At 44.2% G+C, this 26,601-nt stretch overlaps 1 protein-coding gene across 2 annotated transcripts in view; it reads left to right on the top strand.

Annotated features, from left to right (window-relative positions):
- The window catches only part of GOLGA7 (golgin A7), a 32,951-nt gene extending 7,152 nt beyond the window's left edge, over positions 1 to 25,799 (top strand). The window contains exons 1-6 of one of the 2 annotated variants that reach the window (XM_040346077.1): positions 3,360 to 3,383; positions 3,575 to 3,692; positions 14,663 to 14,815; positions 17,903 to 18,004; positions 20,330 to 20,379; positions 24,714 to 25,799. In XM_040346077.1, the coding sequence (XP_040202011.1) occupies positions 3,585 to 3,692; positions 14,663 to 14,815; positions 17,903 to 18,004; positions 20,330 to 20,374 (408 nt within the window). In that variant the 5' untranslated portion in view covers positions 3,360 to 3,383; positions 3,575 to 3,584 and the 3' untranslated portion in view covers positions 20,375 to 20,379; positions 24,714 to 25,799. Of the gene's footprint in view, positions 1 to 3,359; positions 3,384 to 3,574; positions 3,693 to 14,662; positions 14,816 to 17,902; positions 18,005 to 20,329; positions 20,380 to 24,713 lie in introns of those variants that run through there. The other variant, XM_040346076.1, reaches the window with a different exon arrangement.
- Positions 25,800 to 26,601: the final 802 nt, after the last annotated feature.

Consider the following 26,601-nt stretch of genomic DNA (forward strand, 5'->3'; position numbering starts at 1 on the left):
AGTGCAGTGCGACTCGCGCATGCGCAGTAGGGAACCAGGAAGGGAAGCTGCAAGGCTTCACTTCCTGATTCCCTTACTGAAGATGGTGGCGCCTACATCTGAGAGCCGAGGGACGGATCGGCTTTGGGTGCCGACATTGCGGGTGCCCTGGACAGGTAAGTGTCCATATATTAAGTCAGCAGCTGCAGTATTTGTTAAAGCGGAACTCCGCTTTAACATAGTATCTAAACCTGCAACACCTGGTGTTTCTTCATGCAACACCTCCTGTCCTAAGGTGACAACATGCACTCCACTATATCTATTAAGAAACCGTGTTGTCACCTTGGGACAGAAGGTGTGTGAGGGTTCTCCATAACATGAGTTCTTGTTGGGGTTTACATACATTGGAAAGGTTAACACTACCTTCTGTACCATGTTATACCCATATTTTGGGTGTAACGTGGTGCAAAAGTATGATGTCGCCACCCGCACAACTGCATCATTCATTCACAGAGCTTTGTGAGTGAACTACAAGTCCTGTCCTGTCTTGTGAAACACAAGTGTGGTGATAGTTACACTCATAGTCCATTGACATTTTCTCCAGCTCTCCAACTGAAAGTCTGTACCTGGATATGGGCAGAGAGCTGAAGAGTCTGCAGAAGCCTGGCATTGTACCCGCCATCCACTGCTCATTTTAATAATCTGGAAAGGTGAGTATATAGTGGGGAATCCTTTTATTAGACCATTTCATTTTGTCCTGAATGGTAACAGGTTCTCTTTGAGGGCCAGTTCACACCACATGCAGTCCAGTGCGATTTTTTTTTTTTTTCAGAAACTCATGAAAGAAGCTTATATAGTTTTTCAATGGCATAGTTCACACCAGTGCTTGCAGTTCCAGAAATAAAAAGTAGAACACGCTGCATTTTTCCTACAGGGGACTGTACCGGAATGCACTAAAAACGCACTGGAACACACATGTCTTTATTTAAGGTTAAGAAAACAGAGGGGAAAAAATTCACTGGACTCCCCCAAAAGTGCATCAAAATTGTGCATGCAGAAAAGCACCTGGAACGCATTTCTATGGTGTGAACTGGCTTTTAATGTGTGTCCCCCCCCCCCCCCATTTCAAGATGCGTAGTGTAGTAGCTGTAAATTTTTGTAATGTACTTTTATAAATGACCGATTTATGTTCAGCTTGACACATGCAGGTTTATTACTGGTAATTGCCTTTACATAGCATTGTATGTGTATTATGCAGCATGGCAGATATCTGGAAGTAGACCAATCACACCTGACTCCTAACTTATCTGTTGAACGTGGAGTAATAGATTTCTTTCGACTTCAGGTACTGACTTCTGAGACAAGTACATATTCTTTTTATATTAAAGATGTCTTAAAAGAAATATGGAGGCTGGCTGTGAAACTGATGACTTTCTGTCTTTGTTACTTTGAGTCACTGACCCAGAATAATTCTTCTGACACGGACTGCTGATTTACACCATCTGTATTCTTGTTTCATGTCAGTGACTGGTCAAAGTACTAAAGCGTTTTAGAATTCAGCCTTATTCGCACAGGCTTCAAGCGGATTTAAAGCGGTGTTCCGGAACCAAAAAAAAGCCAGCAGCTACACGTACTGAAGCTGCTGACTTTTAATAATAGGACACTTACCTGTCCTGGAGTTCCTCGATGTCGACACCACAGCTGCCCCCATCATTGGGGGTTAGGGAACCTGGCAGTGTAGCCTTTCGGCTTCAAGCCAGGGACCCTACTGCACATGCTTGAGGCTCTCTCCTATTGGCCAGGGGAGGAGAAGGGAGCCCTGCGGTGACGTCGCAGGCTACGGCCCGGATTCCCGGAAGTGGGAAAGGATACCTGTCAAAGACGGGTATCCTGTCCCCCTCTGCCCGAAAGGTGCCAATTGTGACCCTGGGGGGGGGGGGGGGAATCCGATGAGTGGAAGTTCCACTTTAGGGTGGAACTCCGCATTAAGACCAAAAACAACAATTTTTAATATATTGCAGGTTACCAGTCCTTACACGTGGTGGCTGCATTCTTTTTTTTCTTTTTTTAAAGGGTTTGGAAACCCTTGTTTAAAAAAATTAATAAAATAACAAACGTATCATACTTTCCTCCTGTGCAGTTAGTTTTGCACAGTGTGGCCCTGATCATTGTCTTCTGGTGTCCTCGGGCGGCTCTCGCGCTCTCCCGGTGGGTTACCTTGCGGGCACACTCCCGAGTCCAGCATTTGCGCCTATAGTAAGGATGAGCTCCGGCGTGTTCGCATAGAACACGTGCAGAGCCCGCCAGGAAGTCGGCACCCGCACTGCGCTAATCACAGCCAGGCAGACATTTCCCGATCTCTGCAGCCGAGCATCGGACAATGTCTGCCTGGCTGTGATTAGCGCAGCGCGGGTGCCGACTTCCTGGCGGGCTCTGCACGTGTTCTATGCGAACACGCTGGAGCTCATCCTTAGTCTATAGACACAGAATGCCAGACTCGGCCCCGCCCCCTGGTGCCCGTGTCATTGGACTTGATTAACAGCAGTGGGAGCCAATGGCTGCTGATCTTGGAGAAAAAACGTTAATCCCATGTGATTTCCTGTTTGTAAGACAGCTAGCCGCTATTCCTCCTTACTCGTAGACAGCGGTCTTGGCACTTCCCAGTTGTAGTTCTCTATAGCAAGCAGGAGGGGGTCTCGCGGCCCCCGGTCTGTACTGCCCATGGAGGTGGTTTCCTCGCCTCCCCCCTCCTCCTCCTCTGCTTCCTTATTGAGATTTACATACATTGGAGGGTTCCACCATTATTGTGATATTGATTAGTAAGTTTTGCTTCTTTTTTTTTTATGCCGACATTTACTTGTGCCAGCATGTCCCGGCTCTTTCATTCTGGGTTTTGCGGCTGGAGATGTTCTCATATACACTATACAAGCAATGCTTGCTGTTAAAAAGATCTCAAAGCTACAGCAGGAGGAGGAATATTTCTAATACTGAATTACAGCAGAGTACAGGGTGTATAATATAGAATTATGGGATGTGTCTACAGTTCAGTACTGAATACAAGCAAGTAAGGGAAGTCTGTTTATCTCCTGTTGTGGCTGGAGGGGGAGAGCACAGACATTGCATTTTATAAGTCTGTAACCTGCCTATCCTGTGTGTGTTACTGAGTAGTGTGGCTGCCGAATGAGGGGTGTGATTTTATGTTGAAGTGGGCTTGTTTACATGTACAGGACTAGTGTACCCTCCCACATTCAGTGCAACCCCAAGGATTCATGGGAAATGTAGTTGGAGAGAGAGGAGAGGATATGATGTAATCGCTGTTCCTCCTTGGCAGAATACAGGCTGCATTTTTTTTTTAATTGGAAAGCTGACTTCCTGAAAATTCAATTCAACTTTTCTCTTCAATGGTAAGGAATTTTACAAATGTAATAACTGTGTAGCGTTTTGTGTAGAGAGGAGGGGGGGGGGTGTACTAATAGGAGATTTGTTTGCCGATCCCAGAGTTCTGCTTTAAATGGTTTATGTCTTTGGTATGTCTTTGTACTTAACATTGATTGGTACAGTTCACTAATGGTATATATTTGAAAATTGTTTACAGATTTGTGGCAATGAGACCGCAAGCGGCTGTGGCCGGTAAAGTGTTTATCCAGAGGGACTACACCAATGGCACGTTGTGTCAATTCCAGACGAAGTTCCCCTCCGAACTGGAGACCCGGGTATGTGTGTAGGCAAATGATCTAATGCTTGCCATAGGGGAAAATTAAAACAGAACGGCACTCATTTTCTTTAATATTTTTAATGGAGCACGATTATTTGATTTAATCTTCGATAGGATCTTCACTTCTAGGATAAACCCCACCCCACCCTACCTTGCCATGACCAAACACTTGGCTGTTCTAATTGGACGAAGCTCCATGATTTCTTGGTAGTGTCTAAGTCAGGGTTTGACAAATTTGCTTGGAATCTAGGAGCCAGCTAAAAAAGTTAGGAGCCAGAAAACGCGCCCCGTCCCGACGAGCTTGCGCGCAGAAGCGAACACATATACGTGAGCAGCTTACACATCTGGTGGTAATAACTTGTAATACCAACGGCTCACCACCAGATGGCGCCAGCTCACAAAAAAAATATATATATATATTTTTTTTTTTTTGCCCCCCTTCCAAGCCAAGTCGCCAGGACCCTATTTCTAGTCGCCATGGCGACCTGGCGCCCGGGATTTGTCGAGCCCTGGTCTGTTTGATCCCTTGTTCATTCCACCTTTGTTGGCTCCTCACCACGATGGATGGCTCACCAATAGCAATGAGCAGGGTGGTGAGATGGGCAAACTATGGGACCACTGAGGGTTGTAGCAGGTGTGTAGGTACCTTTTTAGATTTGAGGTTTTATTTATTTTTAGTCAATTATCTTATATTCATAAACCGCTCAGAAGGCCTGGGGCATTTATCTAAAGTCATATTCTGCTTACAAAGTGGTACAATACCCCCACCCCCCTCTTGGTTCCTGGATATTGACCCATCAATGTTATGGATAGTCGCTATGAGGTGCGGGATGTGGCAGGCCAACACTCCTACAAGCCGAATTCTGATAATGCATAGATCTTCCAGAGCATTTATAAAGTTATCCTATTGGCCGAGGTATAGCATGTTGAGAAAAGTACGTTTCAGAAGCTAAAAAAGTCTTAGCTATGTTTTCTTGCATTTATTCTGGTCCCTGCTGCTGTGGTTCGTCGAGTTGGCTTTCAATATTTTAAAACGGTCTGTAAAGCCAGTCAAAGATCTCAGCCAGTTCATCAGGGAACCATGTAAAGGCAGGCTGATTGTATCCAAGTTGAGCGATTGCTCAACTTGGGTACAACCAGCCTGTTGGATTTTTCATGCGATTTATTTCCAGTGGCTATAGCTGCTACCAATAATCACTGAGGTTGATTAAGAGCCCTTTCACACTGACATCGCCCGGGCATCAGCAGTAAAACGCAGATAGTTTTAGCGGCCATTTACCGTTGGTTTTTGTGTCGCTTTTCAGGCACTAGCGGGGCGATTTTAACCCCGCTAGTGGCCGAATAAAGGGTTAAAAGCGCAACTGCCAATTTATTTCAGTAGGCAGGGGCGCTTTAGGAGCGGTGTATTTACCGCTTCTAAAGCGCTGCAAAGAAGCTGCTTGCAGGACTTTTTTTGACGCCCTGCCAGCGCAGCACCCCCGTGTGAAAGCACACTGGGATTGCAGAGCAGATGAGGCTTTTTACAGGCACTATTTTTAGCGCTAAAGCGCCTGAAAAACGCCTCAAGTGTGAAAGGGGTCTAACTGAGACAGGTGAGTGCCCGTGCAACTGTGCATGGTAGCCAATCTAACTTCAGCTTGTTCAATTAATCTTTGACTAAAAAATCCTGGAAGCTGATTGGTTTCTATGCAGAGCTGCATTGGATTTTGCACTCTCCAGTTTTAGTAAATCGATCCCACTGTGTTCCCCCCCCCCCCCATCCAGAGAACATAATAGCTCAATGGGAGGGATTCCCCCATCAACACTGACTGTGGTGAGAGTTTAATCAAGCAATTTTCTTTCCTGAAACCGCTTAACAGTTTACTGCCTATCCTTTGTGCACCTTTGCTGGTCAGGCGCAAACCAGCCTTCCCGACTTTTCTCTTTTCTTTGATTAGTATGCATCCATAAAAGCTGCTTGCCTAAATGACTAATATTTGTGCAAAATTAGGTAATGGAGACTCCAAATTTGTATTGTGCTTTTTTAGGGGAGGTTTTAGATGAGGTCAGTGTAGTTTTCTAGCAGACATAAGTGCTAGCATATTACCATTTACATATTCACTTTATTTTTTACAAATGATTTATTGTAGGGTCTCAAGGAGTCGGCAGATACATCAGTAGGGCAAAGCCCAATACTTAATGCACATAGGGCCGGATTCACGTACAGCCGCGTAAAATTGTGCGGGCGTAATGTATCTGATTTACGTTACGCCTCTGCAACTTACACGGGCAAGTGCTGTATTCTCAAAGCACTTGCTCCGTAAGTTGCGGCGGCGTAGCGTAAATCGTCCGGCGTAAGCCCGCCTAATTCAAATTTGGATCGGGGGGGCGTGTTTTTTGTAAAACTACTGTGACCCGACGTGATTGACGTTTTTGCGGAGCGGCGCATGCGCCGACCGTGGAATTTCCCAGTGTGCATTGCTCCAAAGTACGCCGCAAGGACGTCATTGGTTTCGAAGTGAATGTAAATGACGTCCAGCCCCATTCACAGACGACTTACGCAAATGACGTAACTTTTTAAAATTTTGACGCGGGAACGACGGCCATACTTAACATTGTTACGCCGCACTTATGCCTCGTATAGCAGGGGCAACTATATGCCAGGAAAAGCCTAACGTAAACGTCGTAACTTTACTGCGTCGGCCGCGAATTCACGTATCTAGCTAATTTGCATACTCGACGCGGAATTCAACGGAAGCGTTGAGAAAAAAAATGCAGTTAAGATCCGACGGGGTAAGAGACTTACGCCTGTTGGAACTAATGGATATCTATGCGTAACTGATTCTAAGAATCGGGCGCATAGATACGACGGGTCGGATTCGGACTTACGACGACGTACATGGCGCTGCGCAGTCGTAAGTCCTTTCAGAATCTGGTCCCAATTGTTCTAATTTCATTGTGCAACATGCCTTTTTTTTATTGTAATAGTCGGGAATAGGCTTATACAAATTGGCAAGCTGAGAATTTGTGACATAGACCAGAGGCTGTTTCAAGGGATGACTTCCACCTGTTTCAGAGAGGCAACTTAGCCTCAATCTTTTAATGTCTGCTGCTGGATTCTGAAGGCCTTGAAGAAAAGCTCCTTTATGTTTTCTTAGGATGGTTGGCAACTCTTTCTTTGAAAATAAGCTTTGCTGGCGATTTATGAAGATTTTGATGACATTTGTCTGATACTGAGTAAAACGTTCCTGGCAGCGCTGTGGATATTCAGCTAGGATATTTCATGTGAGAGGGTGATATTGACAGGAATGTAATTTCCTAGATCTCTGCCCATATTTTGATGGTGTAAAATATCATTTGACAAGAAAACCCTGATTTGCCGCCAGCCCGTAGCCGTTTTTGTTCAGAAGGGGATTTGCAAAGTTTATTTTTTTCCTCTTGTGTTGCAGAGCTGCGTATTTAGTTTGGGAGCTTTTACAAATGCTGGTCTGTGCTTTATCTTCATTGTATCTCATGGAAAGATTACGCTGACAAGCCGCTCTTCACAGAGCTGTATTCACTCTGCTGTCCGCCAACGGTTGTAAAGTATTCATTTGCATCTGAACAGGCATCCAATTCTGCCAGACCTGGACTCAATGGACACAGGCTGTTCCATGGTCTATACTTGCCATGTCCCCAGTTCTTGTGCGCTTTTTTTTTTTTTCTTACGCAAATTGCTGGCTCTGGCAAATTGCTCCCCTAAAACAGCGGATGGTGAGAGATCTTGCCTGCCCTCCAGCCTTTTTTTGACATTTTGTTGTTTACAAGTAGAAATCTAAAAATAAAAACTTGCTAGAAAATAACCTGGAACCCCCAAACATCATATATATTTTAGCAGAGACCCTAGAGAATTAAATGGCGTTCGTTACATTTCTTTATGTTGCATGTTTTTTGCGCAGCGTTTTTTCAAATGCAATTTTTTGGGGAAAAATACACTTTGAATTTGGAATAACCAAAAACCTAATGTATACCCCAATTTTTTTGTATAATATGAAAGATGATATGCCAAGTAAATAGATACCTATGTCATGCTTTTAAAATTGCATGCGGTCATGGAATAATGCCAAAATACGGTACCTAAAAGCCTACATAGACCACGTTTTAAACATTTTCTCAGGTTGGAGAAGGTCTAGTGCTAGAATTATTGCTCTCTCTCAGATGTTCATGGCAATACCTCACGTGTTATGGTGCAAACACTGTTTACATGTGTGAGCGTGCTGCTACACGGGGACTGCAGCGATTTAAAATTATTATTTTTTATTAATATTTATTTTAATACATTTTTTATTTTTACGCTGGCCTTTAAAAAAAAAAAAAGTTTTGATCAATTTTAATGCTATTGCAAGGAATGTGTAAACACCCCTTGCAATGACGATACAGCATGGCAGGTGCACTTTATTCAGAGATCTGGGGTCTAAAATGCACCAAATCTCTCCTTTTTTACCCTTAAAAATAGGGTTGTCCCGATACTAGTATCGGTTTCGGGACCGATTCCGAGTATTTGCGGGAGTACTTGTACTCCCGCAAATACCCCCGATACCGAAATAGAATACTTGCGCCGCCGCATCCCCACTGCCGCCGCTGCTTGGTTAATACGGGTGGGGAACATTACAGCTTTCATTTGAATAGCTGTAGTCTTTCGTGCCGCGCCGCGTATAGACACTCCCCCTTGCTCGGGTGAACTGTCCAATCCCGAGCAAGGGGGAGTGTCTATATGCAGCGCGGCGCGAAAGACTACAGCTATTCAAATGAAAGCTGTAATGTTCCCCGCCCGTATTAACCAAGCGGCGGCGCGGCAGCATGTACGGTAAGGGGGACATGGCTGCATATATGGGGAGGGGACATGGCTGCATATATGGGGAGGGGACATGGCTGCATATGGGGGGGACATGGCTGCATATGGGGGGGACATGGCTGGGTATGGGGGGGCATGGCTGGATATGGCTGCATCTGTGGGGGGGGACATGGCTGCATCTGTGGGGGGGGACATGGCTGCATCTGTGGGGCTGTGGGGGGGGACATGGCTGCATCTGTGGGGGGGGGACATGGCTGCATCTGTGGGGGGGGGACATGGCTGCATCTGTGGGGGGGGACATGGCTGCATCTGTGGGGGGGACATGGCTGCATCTGTGGGGGGACATGGCTGCATCTGTGGGGGGACATGGCTGCATCTGTGGGGGGACATGGCTGCATCTGTGGGGGGACATGGCTGCATCTGTGGGGGGACATGGCTGCATCTGTGGGGGGACATGGCTGCATCTGTGGGGGGACATGGCTGCATTTGTGGACACATTTAAAAAAAAGGTATCGGTATTCGGTATCAGCGAGTACTTGGAAAAAAAGTATCGGTACTTGTACTCAGTCCTAAAAAAGTGGTATCGGGACAACCCTACTTAAAAGCAAAAAAGATAAAAAAAAAAAGATGTTTACATGGCCTGAGAACCGGAAGTGTCATTATTATTATTATTATTATTATTATATTGATGTTGTTTTGGCCCAAGGGCATAGAGATAAACAGTGGCCATCTTGTCATTGCTTATCTCTATGGGAAAACACTGCCATGGTTCCAGGACTCGCCCATCGGTAATATTACCCCGGTTAATGACGGGAGGGGAGGACCTCTCTCTCACCTCTTCTAAAAGTGATTCCGTGGTGAATCTGCCTCAGGGACCACTTTTATCTGAAAGCTGCCCACCTAAAGGAGAAGAAAATACCAGGGTTGTGGCATCTAGCTGCAGCTATAACCCGGGTATTTAACATCAAATTCATAACAGAAATTCCCAGTTGGGCAGTCGGCAAGTGATTAAATTGGGTGCAATCGATGCTCAAATTTTCTGAACTACTGTACTTAAAATTGTAGACTGTAGGAGAGATTTACTAAAACTGGAATCTACTGCAGAATCTACTGAGCTTATTTTGCAGTCATTTTGTATCTGTATCTTCTCAGTGGTTATAAGGAATTTTTACATATTTGTACCCTCACAGCTGGCACGTTGTATCATGGTTTACTCACAACTGTTACACAGAGTTTGACATACCTGTATCCTCACAGCTCTTGCATTCATATTGCACTAATCATGGTATGGTAATTCCTTAACCCACCTTGATTGTAGGCTTTGCAGTATGGTATTTAGAGCTGGGCTTCATGTTATCTTGCACTAAAGAAATTACACCTTCCAGATGGCTGCACAATAGCGGCGCATTTAGAGTACAATAACCGTCTGCATCGGTGTCAGTGGACACAGTAGGAACTCCAAGCATTGGTGTCTGTGGATGCAATAATAACCCTCAGGATTGCTGTCAGTGGATGCAATAATAACTCCCAGCATCGATGTCGGTGGATGCAGTGATATCCCCCAGCGTTGGTGTCAGTGGGCGCAACAATAACCCCAGCATCAGTGTCAGTGGATGCAATTATAACCCCAGCGTCAGTGGAGGAAGTAATAACCCTCAGCATTGGTGTCAGTGAGTGCAGTAATAACCTCCAGTATCGTGTCAGTGGGCGCAGTAGGAGCTCCAAGCAGTGGTGTCAGTGGACGCAATAATAACCCCCAGCAGTGGTGTCAGTGGACGCAATAATAACCCCCAGCAGTGGTGTCAGTGGATGCAGTAGAAACTCTCAGCATCAGTGAACGCAATAACGTTGCACAGATTGGTGTCGGTGAACGCAACGATAACTGGTGGACGTAGTAATAAGCGCCCAGCGTTGGCGTCGGTGCACGCAGTAATAAGCGCCCAGTGTTGGCGGACGCAGTAATAGGCCCCCAGCGTTGGCGTCGGTGGACGGGGTAATAACCCCCAGCGTTGGTGTCTGTGGACTCAGTAGGAACTACAAGAGTTGCTTGTCGGTGGATGCAATAATAATCGCCATCGTGTCAGCGGACGCAATAAAAAAAGGATTTGCATCGGTTTTGCTCATGCAAGATTTGCATTGGGTGTAGTCACAGTTTGGCCAATGTTGTTCTCCTTCAATTCATGAGTTGAAATATGTTTGGTGTGAGGGGGGGCCGATGGGGCCACCCACTAAGCAAAATGTGTCTGGTTCATCAGGAACCAGACAACATTCGTACATTGCCTGGCCAGTTTAAAGTGTTTGTCCTTTTGTGTTTCGGTGTCATTTCTGCTTTTGCTGTGATTTTAGGTTACAGAAAAGGAGGCAGAAAGCAGCAGTCGGCTGTAATTTGAGGTCTCTAGGGAGCAGTATATTGCTGTCTAATAGCAGCCATGATTCAGGAAGAGGGAAGGAGGCAATCCATCATGTATCAGTTCTCCCACCATTTATGCTCTGTTCTCCACATTCCTTGTTCTTTGCTGCCTTAGGGCTTCTCTATATCACATGCATAAAACTAATATTTTTCTGTACCAAATCCAGGTCTGATTTGATTTTGTTGGCTCGGCTTTAAGCTGCAAATGAAATGGCCGAGACCCCATCTTCTACAGGTCAGCTCTCTCTAGTCCAGACCTCTTCTCTGCTGTATGTCCTACCACACAGAGAGCTGTGTCTGCCTGGGAGTGTTTATCTATGGAGCTAGAGAGATGTGCGCCGTGATTAGACACTATCTCCATAGATAGAGGAGGTTCAGCATGGGGTGAGATCTTATGTGTAATGTATATGTGTAAGGATGGAAAGCTGGAAATCTATATATCTGTTAAGCAAGACTGTTACAGTATAAACAGATCAACTGCTATAAGGCTTACTTTAGTTTAAGAGCATTTGGCCCAGATTCTCGTAGAATAGCGTAAAAATGGGCAGGCGTAACGTATCTGATTTACATTACGCCGGCGCAAGTTTTTTAGGCAAGTGCTTTATTCACAAAGCACTTGCGTGTAAAGTTGCGGCGGCGTAATGTAAATCATCCGGCGGAATTCAAATTCGGTGGGTAGGGGGCGTGTTTCATTTAAATGAAGCTCTTCCCCGCGCCGAACGAACTGCGCATGCGCCGTCCCTAAAATATCCTGGCGTGCATTGCTCTAAATGACGTCGCAAGGACGTCATTGGTTTTGACGTGCACGTAAATTACGTCCAGCACCATTCACGGACGACTTACGCAAACTACGTAAATTTTATAAATTTTGACGCGGGAACGACGGCCATACTTAACATTGGTTGCGCCTCATATAGCAGGGGCAACTTTACGCCGGGAAAAGCCTAACGTAAACGTGTCGGCCGCGCGTACGTTTGGGAATTCGCGTATCTAGCTAATTTGCATACTCTACAGGGAAATCAACGGAAGCGCCACCTAGCGGGCAAAAAAAGAATTGCTGTTAAGATCGGACGACGTAAGAGACTTACGCCTGTCGGATCTAATGGATATCTATGTGTAACTGATTCTAAGAATCAGTCGCATAAATACAACGGCCCAGATTAGGACTTACGATGGCGTACATGGCTGCTGTCAATAAAAAGGTTAGGCAAAAGATACGGCCCCTTTCATGTGGCCAGTTTGTTGCTGGCTCCGGATTCCTACGGCAAGAGTCTGCGGGTTCTTGCTGCTGGAATGACGAGGTTATGCCCAACCATCAACATATCCAACTGGATGCTATTGTAAATTAATGGGGTTGTAAAGGAAAACATTTTTTTTTTTCATAATAAGCATCCTTTACCTGCAGACATTCCTCTTTTCACTTCCTCATTGTTAGTTTTTGCTCAGAAGTGGCTCTATTTCTTCTCTGTTCTGTTCACTTTCTGCTTGTCTGATTGTTACTCGTCACCACCGTGATGGGAGGCTTTACTGCGGTGGTCAGTGACGTGCTCGCCCCCTCCAGGGAACTACATCTGTGTGGCAGGACGCTCTCTACTAGTTAGAGATTTCAAGGTGGTGTGAATTACTGGGCGTGCCGCAATGCATACTGGGAAATGCGCCGCAAACCAGGAAGTGAATGAGAGAACAGAAATTAGAACGCCGGAGGTGATATAGATTTAGATAGATATAGAAGGAATTTAATAGGTATTCGTTTTTAACAGAATCATTACACTATTCTGTCTGTCTACCTTGCAGACATTTTAGTCAAAACATTTTTTTCTTTTACAACTCCTTTAAGTTTAAATCCACATGTAGCTGTCAAGATTTTTTTCAGTATGTGCATACTGTCTGGTTTATAATATATTAATGTGACATCCTAGAAGTCCCAGTGTTGATCTTGAAACAGCAGACCAATGAAAGCAATTGAATCTCTAAGTATTTATAGGAACACAGCAGACCTTTATGTAGTTTCAAGGAGCTCCTAGGAAGTTTTGCAGCAATATGGAAAGCCACTCATGATATACAATTCATAATCTGATCCAGTGCATACAGCTAAATAATGTAAGTTCCATTGAACACTCTTGAAATATTATAGTGAGCCAATATTGAAGCATTGGGAAAATATCTGCTTTAAGTAAAGCTAATGGGGAATAAAAAAATAATAATTTGAGAGCAGGCAGGCTCTTTATTGCAGAAGAGACATGCAATGAAGATGCCGGCGAGGGACCTCATGAGCGTTGAACCGTTGAAGAATACATGAGTATTCCTGACTTTACTTCCACTTTAAAGGATAAGTTTACCTTTTGGAACATGTTACCCGTATTTAGGGTGGAACATGTAACATTTCCAGCAGCTGCAGCCAATCCCGCTTGTTGGAATCAAGGGAGTCCCAGATAATTCTTTAAAAACCAAAGACAGTTTAACCACTTAAGCCCTGGACCATTTTGTTGCTAAATGACCGGGCCACATTTTGCGAACCAGGCCACCTTTTGTGCTATAAACAAAAATAGACCGACAATAAAAAATAAAAAAATGCAATATTTTTTACTTTTTGTTATAATAAATATCCCAGATTTTCTTTTCTTCTTTTTTTTTTTTTTTTTTCTTTTTTTTTTTTTTATCGTGACTACGACATTATGGCGGACACATCGGACACCTTTAACAAATTTTTGGGACCATTGTAATTTTTACAGCGAGCAGAGCTATAAAAACTGTCAAAATGACACTGGCAGTGAAGGGGTTGACTACTAGGTGGCGGTGTAGGGTTTCAGTGTGCCCTAGTGAGTGCTTCTTACTGTAGGAGGATGGGCTGTGTGTGACATGACACTGATCAGTGTCATTGTCACTACGCAGAGCGGGGATCTCTCTATGAGACGATTGCGGGTATCCCCGCGGCGATCGGGACCTGCGGTCGGGTTTAGAGCTTGCGGCGGACGTGTGCACAATGGCGCTTCCTTAAAGGGAATATATATATATATATATATATATATATATATATATATATATACGTCCTTCTGCCCAGGAGTACCATTGTGGTAGGGAACGCGCTGGGATCTTGGCCAGCTTCCCGGCTCATTGGTCGATTGAAGCAGCGCAGCCATTGGCTCGTGCTGCTGTCAATCACAACCAATGACGCGGTGCGCTGGGGGGCGGGGCTTAGTGATACAGTCGACAGCTATGGCCGTCGGCTGTATCACGGGAGCGCGCCAGCAAGGACTCCACACAATGCGAGCTCCCTCGCATGAATGTGTGGAGTTCTTGCGGGGAGGACCAGAGACGGCTGCAGAGGGACCCCAGAAGACGTGGATCGGGGCCACTCTGTGAAAAACGGGCTGCACAGTGGAGGTAAGTATAACATGTTTGTTATTTTTAAAAAATAAAAAACATTCCTTTAGTGTTCCTTTAATTTCATGGAATGAGCTAAACAAATGTTCTATGAAACTGTTTTGTCAAAATTCTGGAAATTGTTCTTTGTGTTCATTGAGATATTGATTAAATCTTACTTTTCATAAGGGGTGTACTCATTTATGCTGAGCACTGTATATAACATTTTGTTATTGTAAATTCTCAGTCATGCATTATATACATCATTGGCTTGATAATAGTTTGTTGAACCATGACATGTAATATGTGCCAGTGATGCAAGAACCATAAATAATAATTATCGTATAAGATCATTTCCTAACCATTTGCTCTCTCTTCCCAGATTGACAGACAGCAGTTTGAGGAGACTGTGAGGACGCTGAACAACTTGTTTGCCGAGGCAGAGAAGCTAGGGGGACAGTCTTATCTGGAAGGCTGCCTTGCTTGTCTCACCGCCTATACTATATTCCTGTGCATGGAGACGCATTACGAGAAGGTGGGTGTTTGGGCCACGTTTCATTGCACCCTGTTGCAGGCCCTGTAGACCACATAGCATGTCTATTCTACTGAAGGAAAAGGTTTTGCAAGCCTCCATATTAGTTCTTTTAAGCCCCTGCCGAGTCGTTTATTTTCCTCCTGAAGAATTAAAGCTGAGTGTGGATATAAAATGTGCCGTTTTTATTTGCAGTCAGCTGTGTTTAGTTGAGGTTTCTTGGAGAATGAATTGAGACCTTTCAGCAGCTTACAGATGAAATAGCTTGCCACGTACAGACAGATCCTGGATTTATTTATTCAGTCAGGGCTGGCAAGACTCCGGTAAACCCTTCTCTCTTCCACTGAGCATCAGGAAGCAGCCTTCCTATGTACACTATTGGGCCCAACACCAAAGTGGTTAATAGGCAGCAGCCAGTGTCCTCAACCTGACAGTAAATATTGGGATGTTGGACAGTTCTTCTTCTTAAATGGCTCAAGGAAAGTGGTGGACGTGGATGAATTCACCTCTTTCAGAGATATATAAAGCAAACATGCACTTAAGAAATGGGGTTTATGTGCGACTTCATCACTATTCCTGTCCATTAACCCGTAATGGTTCCAGAGATGTTGGTCCTAAGGCTCCATTCACACCTAGGCGTTTTGTCGCCTGTAGCGCAACGCTATTGCAGCCTGCAATACGCTGGAGGGGTGATTTAAAATTGTCGGCTTATGGAGATGGTTCACATCTCCACGCCGTACGCCTGAAGCTCAAAACAAGTCCCGGACCTTTTTTTCAGGCGTCTTTCGGCGTTCGGCATAGCCGACAATGTTATTCACCCCTCCGGCGTATGTTAGGCTTAAACGCACCGCGTTTTGTCGCGGCAAATCTCAGGACAAAACGCCGCAATTTGTTGCGGCAAATCGTGGTAACATACGCCGCGTTCAGGTGTGAATGCAGCCTGAGTCTAAGACAATGCTGTATAATGAGGAAAAACACTAACATTTACATTGGTCTGAGATTTTCATTGTCGTGGACAGTCTGACTCACAGCAAATCATGTTTTCTATCTTTCATCATTTACATTCTATCCAAGGGAAATCTGAAAACGTTTGTGTTTTTAAAGTGGAGGTTCACCCTAAAAAAAAAAAAAATTGCATTCATGGGCTCCTTTAACCACTTGGGATGCCGAGTGGACGTCTTTGGACGTCCTGCTTGTTTACATTCCCTGTGCGCGCCACTGGGGGCACGCAGCGGGGAAACAACGTGCCCGGCGCATCACTGGGAAGCCGATGCGTGTGCCTGGCGGCCGCGATGTCCGCCAGGTACCCACGATCGGCAGTGACAGCAGGGACGTGGAGCTCTGTGTGTAAACACAGAGCTCCACGTCCTGTCAGGGAGAGAGGAGACCGATCTGTGTCCCTTGTACATAGGGACATAGCATCGGTCACCTCCCCCAGTCAGTCCCCTCCCCCCACACAGTTAGAACACACCCAGGATACACATTTAACCCCTTCCTCACCCCTAGTGTTAACCCCTTCACTGCCAGTCACATTTATACAGTAATTAGTGCATTTTTATAGCACTGATCGCTGTATAAATGTGAATGGTCCCAAAATTGTGTCCGATACGTCCGCCGCAATATCGCAGGCCTGACAAAAAATCGCAGATCGCCGCCATTACTAGTAAAAAAAAAATCATAAATCTATCCCTTATTTTGTAGGCGCTATAACTTTTGCGCAAACCAATCAATATACGCTTATTGCGATTTTTTTTTTTTTTTTTTTTTAACAAAAATATGTAGAAGAATACGTATCGGCCTAAACCAAGGGATTTTTTTTTTTTTAAATTGGGATGTTATTATAACAAAGTAAGAAATATTGTGGTTTTTTTTTTCAAAATTTTCTGTCTTTTTTTTTTTGTTTATAGCGCAAAAAATAAAAATCGCAGAGATGATCAAATACCGCCAAAAGCAAGCTCTATTTGTGGGGAAAAAAATGATAAAAATATAATTTGGGTACAGTGTTGTAAGACCGCGCAATTGTCATTCAAAATGCGTCAGCGCTGAAAGCTAAAAATTGGTCTGGGCACGAAGGGGGTTTAAGTGCCCAGTAATGAAGTGGTTAAAATATCTTAAACATTTGAAAAAAAATAAATGTTTTACATCCGGGAAAAGCCTAATTTGCCACTTCCTACACCGCGGAGCTCCTCATTCTCGTCCTCACTCGCGTTGTCTCCTAGGAAATGGGGCCCGCTGTTTTCTGGGACCTGTGTGTGTCGTAGAAGACAGCCTGCCATTCACAAAGCACAGGGCGACTCGCACATGCGCAGTAGGAAAAGAGCAGTGAAGCCACAAGGCTCCACTGCCTGTTTCCCTTAGAATGGCGGCGCCTACACCCGATCCGATAGACGGATCAGCCTGAGGCGGGCCAACATCACGGGCTCCCTGGACAGGTAAGTAAGTGTTTGTAGCTGCTGACTTTTAATAAAAAAAAATAACTGGAAACATGTGTCGGCTAATACTAAAACATGTTTACATGCAACACTGTGCATTACAGAGCCCATCAGTGTGCCTTGTCATACTTTTACATCTATTTCAATTAAAACATATGTGTCTAACTAAAAGAAGTGTGATTGCAGTCTAAAACTTGCCTTGCACCTGATGCCTAAAGTTGAGAAACGCTCAACTCCTCTCATTTTCCCATAGAGCATTGGAAGGAAGCCCTGAGAGAATATTCTGGTGACTATTGTCATCGATAAGACCTGAAAGCAATTTTTTTTATTTTTTTATGTGCTTTACTTGGGAAATTCTTTGCAGGCCATTTGGGAACCTGATCACAGCTCTGTGCTGTGCATTTTTGCTACTGCTATGACTTGGTATTGCTTGCTTTGTACATTTTTAGAAGGCTGTAAGTGCCTGTTCACACCACAAAAACGTTCTGGATGCAACTTTTAAATTTTTTCTGGAACTGTAAAGCACTGAAATGCACTGCGCGGTTTTGAACTATGCCATTGGACCCCATATAACCTACTTTTCTTTCTATAAATTGTATTTGTTTTCCTTTGGTATTTGTTGTGTTTGTTCATCTTCTTTTGTTTCTTGCATGCTCAGGTCCTGAAGAAGATCGCAAAGTTTATTCAGGAGCAGAATGAGAAGATTTTTGCTCCGCAAGGCCTGCTCCTCACTGATCCTATAGAGAGGGGGCTCCGGGTGGTATCCTTTTTTTCTCATCTGACTGCTTCCAAAATGTTTCATATTTAATGTCTTTTACTAGTAGATCTACAGTTAAAGCGGAGCTCCACCCTAAAGTGGAACTCACGCTGATCGGAACCCTCCCCCCTCCAGTGTCACATTTGACACCTTTCAGGGGGGTGCAGATACCTGTCTAAAGACAGGTATTTGCACACAGTTTCGGGTAAACTGCGGGCAGAACATCACCTCCCGTCCTCCCCCCGTTGTGCTCTGGGAACACTCGGCTCCCAGAGCACAGCGGGAGCCAATCAGCAGGGCAGCGCAACTTGCGCATGCGCCGTAGGGAACCGGGTAGTGAAGCCGGAGCGCTTAACTTCCTGGTTCCCTCACTGAGGATGGGGGGGGAGCAGCAGAGTGACGAGCAAACGCTCGCTCGTCCTCTGCTGCGGACGGCGCTGGACTCCAGGACAGGTAAGTGTCCTAATATTAAAAGTCAGCAGCTGCAGTATTTGTAGCTGCTGGCTTTTAATATTTTTTTTCATGGCACATCCGCTTTAAAGTGCACCTGTCATGAGAAAAATATGTAAGGCCAATTGAATTCAAGAGATGTCTGCGTGACACTTCAATAAAGTTTGTTTTACAAAAAAATAAACTGTGTGATGCACGGAGATTGGCGCATCAGCATTGTGCTGACCTGGATGGATTACAATGCACACCAGCCACTTCTTATTACTAGTGTGAATGTACTCTTACGAGTTAAGTATGCCATCTGTTATTCCAATACTGCCAGTGACCTACAAGTTTTTTTTTTTTTTTTAGCCTCGTCACACTTTGGATCTGTTAACTGCCCATGTTTGTTTTGTTTCCTCTTGAATAGTACATCTGTGCCATGATGAAGTAGGCCTTCTGGCAGATATACTAAAGTAATTGTAGATCATCTCTATTTTGTATATCTGCATTAGTGGACCTGTACATGCAACTACACACTCACCGGCCACTTTATTAGGTACATCTGTTCAGTTGCTTGGTTACACAAACTGATAATCAGTCAATCACATGGCAGCAACTCTATGCATTTAGGCATCTAGATGTGGTGACGACAACTTGCTGTAGTTCAAACCTAAAATCAGAATTCACACAGGCTCACTAAAATTGGGCAATAGAAGATTGATAAAATGTTGCCTGGTCTGATGAGTCTCGTTTTCAGCTCCGACATTCAGTGGGGTCAGAATTTGGCGTAAACAACATGAAATCATTGGATCACGTCTGCCTTGTATCAACGGTTCAGGCTGGTGGTGGTGGTGTATTGGTGTAGGGGAAATTTTCTTGGCACACTTTGGGCCCCTTATTACCAATTGAGCATTGTTTAAACACCATGGCCTACCTGAGTAATGTTGCTGACCATGTCCATCCCTTTAGGACTACAGTGTACCCATCTTCTGATGGCTCCTTCCAGCAGGATAATACACCATGTCACAAAGCTCAAATCATCTCACCACTGGTTTCTTGAACATGACAATGAGGTCACTGCACTCCAATGGCCTCCACAATCACCAGATCTCAATCCAATAGAGCACCTTTGGGATGTCGTGGAATGAGAGATTTGCATCATGGATGTGCAGCCAACAAATCTGCAGCAATTGGGTGATGCTATCATGTCACTGTGGACCAAAAGCTCTAAGGAATGTTTCCAACACCTTGTTGAATTTATGCCACAAGAATTCAGGCAGTTCTGAAGGCAAAAGGGGGTCCAACCCGGTACTAGCAAGGTGTACCTAATAATAAAGTGGCCGGTGAGTGTATATAGCTCAAGAGACAGCGCCATAGAAGTGTATGGGGGTCAACTGCACAGAAACTGCCAAGATTTCAACTGTGGGCTGGCAAATGTTTGGTGAACTTTGGCTGTGGACTCCAGGTAAGTATACATCTGCAATGGGGAGTGTGCTTTCAGTCAGGGGGTTAGGTAGGTAGTAGTGTAAATGCACTTCTTATCTTTTAATGAGCTGAATGTACCAACTTTCACTTGGGGTCACTTGACAAAGTAGGGAGACCTAAAAAAAAACCTAGTCACAAAGGCACAAATTTCCCCCTTGTGATGGAGTAGTTGTAGAACTTGAGGACAATGTGACTTAGACTTTGTGCCTAGCAACAGCCATTTAAATACATTATTATTATTATTATTATTATTATTATTATTTTTAGTGTAACTCTAAAGTGAATATAGCATGTTAATAACTAGTGTATTTTAATAAAAATCAAACAATCAAGTCTTAAGAGTTTATAAGGAAACATTGTGTATGTTGAACTGATAAACATTTAGATCCTATTCCTTGACATAACATACAGATTGAAATCACGATCTACGAGGACAGAAGTCTGACTGGCAGATAGGACAGGTATGTGATGGTTAGCTATTTCATCGGCTTTAAGAATTCATAAAATGGAAAGATTGGTAGCAAAATGTATCTGAAAATTGCCGTATGCATTGACCGCAGCATTGCTGGAATAAATAAGAGCAAAACTAAAATTTCTTCAATTGACTATAAAAAAAACATTTTAATGCATATATGCCACTAGCAAAATAAAGTACAAAATTCTCCATTATACAGCAATCGCATGGACTAGTATCAGTTATTTCTCAAGCCACAGGTACAGTAACTTTAAAAATCCACTTCTCTTAAAAGTGCTTGTAAAGAGATATATATATATATATATATTAAAAAAATTAAATGGCAAACATGTTATACTTGCCTGCTCTGTGCAATGGTATTGCACAGAGCAGGCTCAGACCTCCTTTCCTGGGGTCCCCACCAGCACTCTCGGCTCCTCCTGTTCTGTGTATGCCCCCTTAGGAAGCTGCTTCCTATGGTGGTGCACCTCGCTCCTAAGCTGGGCTATGTGCTTCTATAGGCAGACACACCCAGCTCGGCTCGACCCTGCTCCGTCTATACAGCATTTTATTGACAACCACAGGAGCCTCTCTGAGGGGGGAGAGAGTGAACTAGCAATGCTGCAGATGGGCACATCGCTGGATCAATACAGGGCTCGGGTAAGTATTAAGGGGGTGGGAAGACAACTAGTGAAAGTTTTTTTGCCTTAATGCAGGTAATGCATTAAGGTAAAAAAACACTTTATATATTCTAAGCCAGGGGTGTCGAACTTAATTTAATCGCGGGCCGCATCAGCATTTATGTTGTATCTGTAAGAGTAGATGTCCAGAACACCACCCCCCTTACATTAGATGCCAAGAACCTCCACCGCCAGAAGTCACGAGTCCCCCACCCTTCCTTGCATCACAGTGGGTACATGCAATCTTTTGTGATCTAGAAGCACTGAATTTTATGCAGATGTGTTTTGATGGGCTCATGGGTGCTCAACCTGTGGCTCTCCAGCTGTTGCGGAACTACAATTCCCATGAGGCATTGCAAGCCGCTGACAGGTACAAGCATGTCTCCCAAAGGCTGAGGCATTATGGGAATTGTAGTTTTGCAACAGCTGGAGAGCCACAGGTTGAGCACCCATGGGATAGGTGGTTTGTGGTCCTAGAGGCTGCTCATCAGCAACTGTGGAGCCTTTCTGGACCCCAGAAGGGTTCGTTGAAATTTTGAAAGGATGGGAGAACCACACCAGCTTGTAAAGACTTTTTTAAAAAATCCAGCGTGTTTTGGGGGCTCAGCACTTCCCCTTCATCAGGGCTGTACAAGCTAGTGTAGCGCTCTCATTCTTTTAAAACTTACATCACAGTGGGGCAGAGCTGGGAAGCAGAAAGTGCAGGGTCTGGAGGAGGACCAGAGGAGGGCTGGTGTCTTCTGAATGCTGAGACCAGGGGAGGCGGAGATGAGGGGGGTGGAGCTTTACAGAGAGGAGCAAGATCTCAAGGAGTTTTGTCGTCCTCACTGCTGCCAACTGCTAAAACTTGGTGGTGGAGATGAGGGGAGTGCTGCAACTGCAGGAGAGGTGTAAAGACCACCTGAAATGACCTGGAGGGCTGGATTTGGCCCAGGGACCTTGTGTTTGACGCCTGTGTTCTAAACACTTATCAGCTATCACAACAATGGAGGCGTTGTAAAAACAGCTGATCTCAGAGTAAAGGGGAAAACCAGTTCTATCGTCCAATTTCCTGTCTTCCGTTCCTCCACTGTGCTCTGATGTGATTGGCCACTTTTACCAGACCTCTGTTGGTGATTTCCTCAACTATTTAACGGGAGGAGAATGTTTGTTTTTGACACTTGTACTCCTGGCTTGAAAAAGAACTGATACTACCCTAAAACATTACCAATCCATCCAATGAATGCTAAATCATTGGTAGAATTTATGTGATGGATTTACCACTTACATTTGGAAAAATAGTTCATTCACTTTTATTGTAATATTTTATAATTTTTTTTTTTCTATTATTATAGTCTGATCTATAATGCAAGGAATTTTATTGTGGTTTGCTTATCACATATTTGCATTAAAAGAACGATTTTATACTTTCAAATTGTAAAGTCTCATGCAAATTGAAACATGCAAAGAATACATTTTGGATTATCTTCCACACTTGATTCTTTGTATTATTGTATAGCTTTAAAGAGAAAAAAATAAAAGCTGGTGACAGGTATGAAGTGCAGTCATCTAAAGAGAATATTGTTTAAAAAAAATGTATCTACTAAAAGCATAGTAGGATTAAAGTATATCTAAAGACAAAACCCTTTATATATTTTTTATGGATGGAGTGGAGACGGGTTAGAAACCCTGTCAGTTTTTATTGCTGTCTGTGCCCCCATTAGGGAGATTCACCTTCTCTATTTGCCCTGTTTACCATTATCATTTAAAAGTAAAAGAAAATCACAAATTTTGGGTTGTCCCCAGAAAAGGAGTAGAGGGGAAATCTTCCAATGGGGACCCTAGTTCTGGTGATCTGGGGGTTCCCAAGGAATTTCCTTAATTTGCCAGGATTTCCTCTCCCTTCCTGTTTGAAGTCTCCGCAATGAGGTGGTTAAGAGAAAAAAATCTGACTGGGTTTATAACCTTCCCTTGCTCTATCCAAAAAAAAAGTTGTTTTGCCTATAGTTCTACTTTTAAGCTTAAAGGAAAGGTGTACGGCCGGTTTTCCTGACAGGAAAACTGCGATGGAGCTTTGGCCGGTAATCCCGGCCGTGTGTATGCTCCATCGCAGTTTTTCCCATAGGAAAACTGACTAACGCTGGGCAAAAGTCCGCCGGATTTCCCGACTGGAAAAAAAGAGAACTGGTTCTCTTTTCTTTTTCTTTTTTTTCTGGCGGTTTTTGGGCAGTTTTCCTGTCGGAAAAACTACGAGGAGCATACACACGGCCGGAATTTCCGGCCAAAAGCTCTCCTCACAGTTTTCCCATCGGGAAAACTGATCATGTGTACGAGACTTTACTGTATTACTTCTCTCCCCTGCCCATACTACCCCCTAAGAAACTCCTTTCTGAGGTCCAGCTGTGCACCTTCTACTAGTGCCCAGTGTCTGCTTTTGAGTTTTTGTAGCACAACATCTGCAGAGAGAGGCATCGGAGAACTCCTGTTACTGGTGTTTGCTATTGGTAAGTATGAAAGATAAATGCAGAGCGGACACTGCCTGCTTTTCTCCACGGGCAGTTGGATGTAAACGGACCACCTGAATTGGATCCACCATCTGTCTGTTTTTAGTGGATAAGATCGGATGTTAGCGGGTGTCAACAGACACATGTCCGTTGACTCCCTCTGCTCCATAAAGGGCAATGGATGGTCCAATTTGGTCTGCCTAAAAAACTGACAGGTGGACCCAATTGGTCCGCCTGTGTGAAAAGCGCCCTAATTGAACAAGCTGAAGTTAGAAGCTGATTGTCTACCATGTGGAACTGCACCAGATTTCAGTTGGGCCCCTTTCACACTGGGGCAGGTGACGCGGTGGCGGTATAGCGCCGCTAAAAATAGCGGCGCTATACCGTTGGAATTGCCGCGGGATTCGGTCGATATCGGTGTGGTATTAACCCCGCTAGCGGCCGATAAAGGGTTAATACCGCCTGCAATGCACCTCTGCAGAGGCGCTTTGCGGGCGGTATTACGGCGGTTTCCCATTGTTTTAAATGGGAAGGAGCGGTATACATACCACTCCAAAGATGCTGCTGGCAGGAGATTTTTTTTTTCTCTCCTGCCAGCGCATGGCCTCAGTGTGAGGTTGCTGGGCAGGAGTTTTTTAGGCGGTATAGCAGCTATTTTTAGCGCTGTACCACCTGAGAAACTCAGTGTAAAAGGGGTCTTATAGTAAATGAATCCCACTGTGTCCAGCCAGGATCATCTGCCCCTAACTGAAGTTAATTGCTGGTTGTGTACAGATCCAGACACAGGGATCCGCAGATTCTTGCTGCTAGAATTTGCAGGGTGTGTTAATCGCCCGTGTACAGGAACATTTCTACCCGTGCACTGAGCCCTGTTGCAGGGGTCTGCTACAATCAAGATCCTTGGTCATTCATTTGCTGGTCATTCGTTATATATCGACTCTGACTTCAGTACTATAACTTCCAATCACCTTGGGAGATACAGCATTGGGAATAGGGAGAAAATCAACAAACCAAAGAAAAGTATTTCTGACCATTGGATCTAACTTCTCGTCACAGTAGGGCTCCCTATCTATGTATACCTGTACAGGACAAATGTGTACTCTTGGTGGGTATAGGTCTCAATGTAAATCATTTTACCCACAAGGAAATAATTAGCTGTGCACCGTCTCTTCACACAGGTGACCAATCCTTTGTGCTGTAAATACTTTCTGCTACAAAGACCGTCCTCCCTGACATTCCTTGAATCGCCATTCCCATTTCTGCAACACATCCTTCATGACTTCTCATTATTTTACCTCATGGACCCAGTGCCCCCCCCCGTGCCAATCGGTTACCCTGCCAGCCTGCTGTTCTAATGGCTGAACATGCAGAGAAGACGGATGAAGATGGCTTAGCAGAATGGATATCGTTTTCAGGGGAGAATCATGGGCTTGGGATTGTGCCAATGTTTTGATCACTGTATGGAACTCCTGTGCAATGGCATCTTTCTTACAGTATCTGTTGTATTTCTCTAGCAGTAGAGTGGACGTGATGTGTAGTAAGTATAGACAAGACAATGGCTTGATGAAGCTCAATGCATTATGGGGGATTTAATTCTCACAGATGGCAGTTTTGGGGTGGACATGATTTTCTGGTGCCAGGCTGTCAGTCGAGTGGCCTGTTGATGAAGAATAATAGAATCTTCCCCTTCTGTCATCCTAATATTTATTTCTATATTCTAGAATTACATTATGCATTTCCTGGCTTACTTTTTCTTGCGTTTTATTATTATAATTTTTTTTTAAAGATTTTCCCTAATTTTATTTTTTTTTTTGTTTTCTTTTTGTGCAACGCTAGACATGTGACACGTTCATTATGAAGTTGGTGCTGATCCTATTTTCACTTGGCACATTTTGAAGTGCTTAAATGGCAGTTGTCCTGTGGCCCACACAAAGAGTACCAGTTTTTATACACATACATTGATTGGCTGAAACTTGGGCAGCTCTGACTGAAACAGATCGTAAAATGTGCAATTGTGATGCCAATTCACATTCCAGTATGACAGCTGCTGCTGACTGGTGCCCTATTCTACCACCCTCCTCCTCTCCAGGACAATCTTGCTGCTTGTAACTGAATGGTTAACAGATTGGATGTGTGTGGTAACTGGTTCTGTGGTTTTTCTATATATATAGGCCGATTGCTCATGCCATGTACATTAAGTCACTGTCACACATCATGTGCTTTTATGCATCAGATTTATTATGAATAAACATAATTTATAGGGATGTCTTTGTGTGATTTATTATAATATTTGTTTTAGTTAATTGCATTAATTTAGTGTTTTTTTTTTTTTCCTTTTTTTTTTTTTTTTGCACTGTTGTAAATTTTTGATAAATAACATTTTTAAATGCTTTCTGTAACATAATTACATTGTGGCATTACATGTTTAGATTTTCAGGATTTCACTGTAGAGGCGGCCTATATCGGCTGTGTAAGTCACAATCCAATAGCTGTGGAGGTTAATGGTAAGCTTTCAATAGAGCGCCTGTAGCTTTCTAAACCAAACTGATAGATTTGCTTTAAGAGAGAATAGTACAGCACAATCACTTTGCAAAATGACTAAGCAGAAAGCACATGACAATGTATTAAAGCGGTAGTAAAGTCTAGTCCTAAAAATAAAAAAGCTGGTCCCCCTGCAGGTTTAAAGTGATTGTAAAGGCTCGTTTTTTTCCTATACAAATAACAAACATACTTTCCTGCTCTGTTGTAGTGGATTTGCACAGAGCAGCCTGGATCCTCCTCTTCTCAGGTCCCTCTTTGGCACTCCTGGCCCCTCCCTCCTGTTCAGTGCCCCCACAGCAAGCAGCTTGCTATAGGGGCACCCAAGCTGAGTCACATATCCCTGTGTTCATTCAGACATGGAGCCTGACCCCTCTTTCCCCTGATTGGGTAGCTGAGTTTGAGTGACAGCAGCAGGGGCAAATGGCGCCGCTTCTGTGTCTCCACCAATCAGGAAGGAGAATCCGGACAGCTGAGACACTTGTGGACATCACGGGACAGAGAGGGACCTCAGGTAAGTGTTAGGGA

The sequence above is a fragment of the Rana temporaria genome, chromosome 3, assembly GCF_905171775.1.
Source record: "Rana temporaria chromosome 3, aRanTem1.1, whole genome shotgun sequence".
In the NCBI taxonomy this organism is placed as follows: Eukaryota; Metazoa; Chordata; class Amphibia; order Anura; family Ranidae; genus Rana; species Rana temporaria.